The following is a 6,653-nucleotide window of genomic DNA, read 5'->3' on the forward strand; positions in this document are numbered from 1 at the left end:
CAAACGTGTTAATCGACCTAACATATGGAAAACAGAATGCATTTTCCGGTACCAGAGTGTAAGTGGAAAAAACAAATCAAGCATTATTCGGGCGTTTTTCGAATTACTAAAAATAAGCTAAAAATTAAGAAAAGACCAGTGGCAATTCTGCTTATTCAATTTCATCTACAGATGTAAAGCATATCGATTTGTGTCATTGTCTTTGTATGCGTCAGTGAGCAGATTTTACTGCGCGTAAATTATTTGCACGGGGGTCTAGATAGGTTTAAACAGTTCAGTCTGTTGAAGATGGCAACGGTGCGTATGAATATTGATTTTTTGGTAGAAATTGGTCCAGGCAGAAAAAGCCTGATTAGAAATTAAGGTAAAACCCCGCTCCCGCAAGGGTTTAACACAGAAATGTCATCGGAACAGAAACGCGACACAACGGTTAGAGAGACTTAAAAAGACTGGAATTTATTTTACTGTATCATACAGAGTTGTTTAAAGTTTGCTGACGCAGCTTCGTCGCTGCGCCCTCCAGTTGTTTCAGGCGTCGCGCATTCCTGCGCCAACGCCAGACGATGACGATGATGATCGCCGCGATGATGAACAGGGCGTCCACAGAGTAGCCCACAATGTTGTGAGTGGAGATGTTATTCTCCACGGCGACTTCGGGTGGCGATTCCCTTGTAAACGGCCACATCTCGAATTGCGTCTCAGGTTTCTGGCTGCTATTCACGAAATGAATGCAACATTGTTGCTGCTGGGTTGGCTGGGTGCGCGAGCTCGGTCGTTGAGTCCGCGCCATCGTTGATAGCACATTTTGTGCTGACAAATTTGATGTTTGTTATTTCGACCACAGTTTGGTCTTACTGTTTCCTATTTTCCTTCGCGGCAAGTAGCACATTAAGTGCTGACGTACCACTTCGGATGTTGTGGTAACTTCTGCAGCTATGCAGGGTTACCTTAACCGCTCCATTTTCTCCCCCCTTTGGAGCGAAGTCTGTCGCTCCAAACATTGCTACTCATAGCCAGGGGTGGTGGGTCTTCTTCGTTTTCAGGTACTGGCCCTTGCTCGCGTACTTCATGGTGTGGTTTATTCACTATTTCTGAAGAATCAAATTGAGATGGTTCGACTGATTCGCCTACTTGACTTTCGGTAATGTCGATGGGCAGTGGTGCCAAAGCCCGAACATTTCGTGTGTAGATACCTGAAGCTGTGCGTACCGTTGCTACCCGCACAACTCCATCCTTTCCGGGTTTGGTGTGAGTTACGATTCCCATGGGCCACTTTGCCACGGGGTTGTTATCGTCTCCAATCAATACGATTTGACCTGGCTTCAAGTTAGGTTGCCTTTTTGTCCACTTGAAGATACAGCGCAAATGCTGCAAATATTCATTTTGCCATCTACGCCAGAATTGTGCGGTTTGGCGTTGAATGCGCTTCCAGCGCATAACTAAGTTTTGCTGTTCTAAGTGGCTTGCCGGGATGGGTATAGTAGTCATGGCTCTTCCTATTAGGAAGTGCCCTGGTGTTAAAGGTTCCGGAGCTCCGGCGTCGGAGAAAATTGAGGTCAGCGGACGTGAATTCATTATCGCTGATACTTGGTAGAACACCGTCTGAATCTCCAATATATTAAAGCTGGATCCACGAGCGGCTGCGGTGAAGAGTCTTTTGGCCACTTTTATGTTGGCCTCCCACAGACCTCCGAAATTAGGGCTTCTCGGAGGGATGAAGGAAAAGCGTATTCCTTCCTCAGCTGCTATCCCTATGAGTTTGTTTTGGAACAACTCCGAGTTATATACTTTGCTCAGTTCTGCAAGTTCGCGGCTGGCTCCGACGAAGTTGCGGCCGTTGTCGGAGTATATCACCTCCGGTGTACCACGCACTGATACAAACCGTATCAAGGCGGCTAAGAAGGCCCCGGTGGATTGATCCTCCACCACCTCGATATGCACTGCTTTGGTCGAAAAGCACACAAACAGGCAGGCGTAAACGGTAAGCCTCATTTTCGCCCGCTGACTTGGCAGCACTTGGAACGGCCCGCACAAGTCTACGCCAGTATGAGTGAACGCTGTAGAGGGATTCACTCTGGGCCGTGGAAGCTGGCCCATCATTTGCTCGAATCTGCGAGGCCTTGCCCGTACGCAGAGTACGCATTTTTGAAGGACGGATTGGGTTGTTTTCCGCAATCCCTTCATCCAATAGCTTCGTTGAAATTCGGCCAAGACTATTTCCAGACCGGCGTGGTTATTGGAGCGATGTAGATGCACAAGGATGATTCGTGCAAACGGATGCTCCCTCGGAATGAATATTGGATGTCGCTGTTCTTCAGGCAAGTCTGCTAAGTTTAACCTGCCTGTTACTCGAATGAGGCCACCTGCCAGCATAGGATTGAGGTGCTGCAGGGGGCCCTGCTTTGTAGGAATGCCGTGTAAACCGATGCTCTTCAGCTCTTGTCCTAGGCAGACGGATTGCATATTTTTGATGACTAGATGTAGTCCTGCTTCCAGCTCTTCAACAGTTAGAGGGCCGGTCATGGTTTGTAGGAGTTGTTCAGAATTAATAGAACTTGTAGCTTTTGCCTTAAAATTGCTTATGTGCATACGGGGTGGCATGCAGCCACAGCTGCTTCTTGGTGGTCAACAGTTTCCTCACTGAGATTCCTCTGGAGATCACATCCGCTGGGTTCTGGTCGGTGGGGATGTACCTCCAGCTCATCTTGTTTGTTAATTGTTGAATGATTTTCACACGATTTCGAACATACACCTCGGCGTGTTGATCGTTTGCGTGTATCCAGGACAACACTACTTGCGAGTCGCACCAGTAGTGAACCTTGTTAATGTGTTGTGGTATGATGCCGATCACGCGGCTCATCAACTCTGCCAACAATTTGGCTCCAATTAATTCCTTTCGAGGAAGAGTGAGGTCCTTCATCGGGACTACACGCGACTTTGCACAAAGCAGGTTCATGGACTTGTTACCTTGCGTGTCTATGGCAAAGGCATAAATTGCGCCTCCATAAGCGCGAATAGAAGCGTCCGAGAAACCGTGCAGCTCCAAGTGTGCTACGTTACTCGGGATGGCTTGACGCGGGAACTCTAGTTCCGCCAACTTCGGCAGCGTTTTCTTCAGTTGCTGCCATTCGTGCAAAGTTTCTGGTGGGATCTGGTCCTCCCAACCGAGCTTGGTTTTCCACAAGCTCTGCAGCAATATTTTTGCTGTAATGATGACCGGTTGCATTATGCCCAACGGATCATATAATCTGAGCACCTCCGAGGCTAGCTGCCTCTTGGTAATAGTTTGCTTGCTTGCATTGCGGTCCTCCACTAGGAATCGAAAGGTATCTCCGCGTGGAGACCAGGCCACGCCTAGGGTTTTAATCACATCGTGATTTCCGATGTTGATCTCCTTTTCGAGATCGTCGGCAGGTACATCTTCTATGATGCTGGCATCGTTGGATGCCCATTTCCGTAAGGGAAAGCCTCGCTGCAGAAGAGCGGCCTCCACGGCTTTTCGTTGACTCAGAAGACCTTCTGCTGAATTTCCCCCCATCATCAAATTGTCGACGTAGAAACATTTCTGAATAATATCAGCAATGCTCGGCTGATGCGATCGGATTTCTTCTCCGACTTGGTGTAGAGCGCGACATGCTAGGAATGAGGATGCCGCCTCGCCATAAGTCACTGTTTTGAGGCGATAAGCCTGAATCGCTTCCGAAGGATTATCCCTCCAGGCGATGCACTGGTACCACGAGTCCGTTTCGTGGACATGGACTTGCCGATACATCTTCGCGATGTCGGCCATTAGCACCTTGTCATGGCAGCGAAAGTCCAGGAGCAAATCGAATTGCTCCGTTTGGATCGCTGGTCCACTACGCAGCATGTCATTCAAGGAATGTCCATTTGATGCCTTAGCGCTTGCATCAAATACCACGCGAAGCTTGGTTGATGAAGAATCTGGCTTGATGACACATGAGTGTGGTATGAAGTAGCGGATTTTTTGATAATCCTTTGGTTCTACAACTTCCATATGATTTAATGTCAGATACTCTTTCAGGAACTCTCTGTATTGCTCGTATACTTCCGGAGTTCGCGTGAGTTTCCTTTCTAGCGAGAACAAGCGTCTTCTTGCTTGCTCGTAGGAATCACCCAGTTGAATGGGCTTGTCGTTGAAAGGGAGGCGCACAATATATTTGCCATCTGCCCCTATCTTGGTGTGCTGGAGGAAGTGCTCCTCGCATAGGTTTACCTGGTCAGAGGTGGACTTCGCTTCCGCAGAAGTTACCTCCTCCAAGGCCCAAAACCTCTTGAAGAGAATATCCAATTTCCCATCGGGGTCCTCTTCTTCTTGGATCTCATTTGTACTAACGGTGGCAACAGTCATTACTGCTTTCCGGGTTGACCGTAGCGAAACTAGTCCGCCAACAAGCCAGCCTAAGGCTGACTCCTGAAGATTCGGGCCATTTGTACATTGGATTTGTCTGGGGCTCAGAATCTGGAATAGTACTCGGGCACCGAGTATAATCTCGATGCCTCTTCTCTTGCAGAATGTGGGGTCCGCTAACTCAATGTTTGACGGAATACTCACATCCTTCGCTTCCAGCCGAATGCTGGGCTGGTCGTCTAAAAGATGCGGAACCAAAACTAAACTTACCTCCATAGCGAAGCTTCCGCATCTGGAGGAGATTACGGTTGTAATCTTTCTGGAAGCATTGACCCTTCCGCCAATGCCAACAAGTTGCACGTCGCTCCGTGCGTACGGTAGTCCTAGAGTCTGCGCGGCTGCTTCCGTGATAGACTCCACCTGACTACCGGAGTCCAATAGGCACCTAACTCGATACCAGTCGGACGCACCTTTAATGTTGATCTCGGCTGTTGCCAAGAATACGTAACTGCCATGTAGTCAGTTGTTACTGCTGGTTGAGGCCACAACGGCTGGGTCAGCCGCCGGCTTCTTCTCTGGAACCGCATCCACTGGATGTAGCAATGTGTGGTGTGCTTCTCCGCATTCTGAACACCGCTTTTTGGATGAACACTTTTGGACGGAGTGTCCCCAAGACAAACAATTGAAACACCGACCGGCTCTTTTGGTCCTATCCCATCTTTGCGGTACAGGCAGCGCTTTGAATTCGGTGCAGTGCCAGATCGCGTGCCCTTTCTCATTGCACGCGAAACAGGATTGCGGTTGCGTTTTGATTTCCCTACGCTGGGGTTGGGTGATGGCAGCTGCTGCTACCGTCTTGGTGTTGCGCGATTTCGATTCGTCGATATCGGTTCGGCACGCTAATTGGTTGGCTCGCTTCTCCAACTCTTCCTTGAATTCTGTCCAAGTGTAGACACGATGTATGTCTAATCTCTCCTCCAGCCTGGATGCGGTTTCCGAATCCAGACGGGATTTTGCTAGACTTACTAGCATTCCATTCGCAACACAGTCCAGTGTCGCTGTTTTATCCTTTTGTATCTGCTTTGCAGCGTGAACTGTAGTGTCCACGGCATCGATGAGGCTCATGATGGACTTAGCGCATGGCACATTTATTTTTTTAAATTTGATCAGTTTTACGAAGTATCCTTCGTACGCAATTCGCTTTTTGTAAAAGCGCGTCTCCAATTTCGCCCACGCATCGGCGAAGCTAGTGCCAGAGCTTTCGAGCGCTTCGATTGAATTTCTTGCTGCCGCGCAATGCTCAAGGCACTTGGAGAGAAATGCGAATTTGTCGGCATCTTCTCCAATCGTTACCATGCGCTTTTCAAAGCGCCCTTTGAATGTCAACCACTCCGTCGGCGAACCGTTGAAGTGGGGTAGCTCGATTCGGGGTAAATGATCCGCCCGACTCGTGCTTGGTGCCAGTGTCTGGTCGAGCAAGTTTTCACGGGCGCTGGTGATTTCTGGCAGCTTCCGCATGCTGTCTTTCCCAGCGGCCGAGTTTCACTTGAACGGCCATTACCTTAGTTAGTAACGGCCCTCTCCTTGCCGAGGGACCTGAGGCCCCTTCAATTTTCAGCAACACAGCTGTTGCTTGGTCGAAAAGAACACGCAAGGTGTCCCTTTGCACTGCAATTTCCTCCACTTCCGGAGGGTTAGCGTCGCTGCGCTGGTCAACCAGCACCGCGATCTCGTTGACGGACCCTTCTAGGGCAGTCAACTGCCGCATCCACACTTTACTTAGTTCTTCCTCGGCCATTGTTCTACACTAGGAATGCGAGTCACTTTTCAATTTACTGCTTTTTCTTTCGTTTAGCTCTCCCCCCGACGGGAGAAGCTACACAAGTCTCGCCGCGTTTGTTTTATTTATTTTCACGATGGTGCAGTGGCACCAAGACACATAATCACACACTGATTTCACTTTCGTTGATTGGATTCTCCCCCCGACGGGAAACACTACGCGCGCAGCGAGCGAATTTTCAACTTTCTTCTTTGCACTAATCACACGGTTAGCCACACAGGTGCGTGTGAGCTCAATTAAAACATAGACGGCGGATTCAAAACGTTCCACGCTAGCCTCTCGCTGATTGATTCGGCTAACCTCACCAGTTCGTCAGTAAATCTTTTTTCGTAACCTCTTACAGCCGCAGCTCCGGCGGCTAAGTTGAACAGGTGTGAAACGATGATTGTAATGGCTGCGCCTTCTTCTCGCGATCGACACGGCCTAGCCCTTACAGACTCTTCG

The 6,653-nt window shown here is 49.2% G+C and overlaps 3 protein-coding genes across 3 annotated transcripts; all 3 read right to left on the minus strand.

Annotated features, from left to right (window-relative positions):
• Nucleotides 1-948: 948 nt before the first annotated feature.
• On the minus strand, nucleotides 949-2,523 carry LOC129752369 (uncharacterized). Its single transcript, XM_055748157.1, has one exon. It carries the CDS (start codon nucleotides 2,521-2,523, stop codon nucleotides 949-951), a length of 1,575 nt encoding a protein of 524 aa, XP_055604132.1.
• A 46-nt stretch (nucleotides 2,524-2,569) lies between these two features.
• On the minus strand, nucleotides 2,570-4,645 carry LOC129752370 (uncharacterized). The gene has a single exon (XM_055748158.1). The coding sequence runs from the start codon at nucleotides 4,643-4,645 to the stop codon at nucleotides 2,570-2,572; it is 2,076 nt and encodes a 691-aa protein (XP_055604133.1).
• Nucleotides 4,646-4,888: 243 nt separating this feature from the next.
• LOC129752371 (uncharacterized) lies at nucleotides 4,889-5,725 on the minus strand. The gene has a single exon (XM_055748159.1). It carries the CDS (start codon nucleotides 5,723-5,725, stop codon nucleotides 4,889-4,891), a length of 837 nt encoding a protein of 278 aa, XP_055604134.1.
• Between the last annotated feature and the right edge of the window lie 928 nt (nucleotides 5,726-6,653).

Source organism: Uranotaenia lowii, chromosome 3 (genome assembly GCF_029784155.1).
Source record: "Uranotaenia lowii strain MFRU-FL chromosome 3, ASM2978415v1, whole genome shotgun sequence".
NCBI lineage: Eukaryota > Metazoa > Arthropoda > Insecta > Diptera > Culicidae > Uranotaenia > Uranotaenia lowii.

What these genes read in the sequence shown, in the direction of transcription:
- LOC129752369 (XM_055748157.1), bottom strand. Translation starts at nt 2,523, where the DNA reads ATGACCGGCCCTCTAACTGTTGAAGAGCTGGAAGCAGGACTACATCTA.
- LOC129752370 (XM_055748158.1), bottom strand. Translation starts at nt 4,645, where the DNA reads ATGGAGGTAAGTTTAGTTTTGGTTCCGCATCTTTTAGACGACCAGCCC.
- LOC129752371 (XM_055748159.1), bottom strand. Translation starts at nt 5,725, where the DNA reads ATGGTAACGATTGGAGAAGATGCCGACAAATTCGCATTTCTCTCCAAG.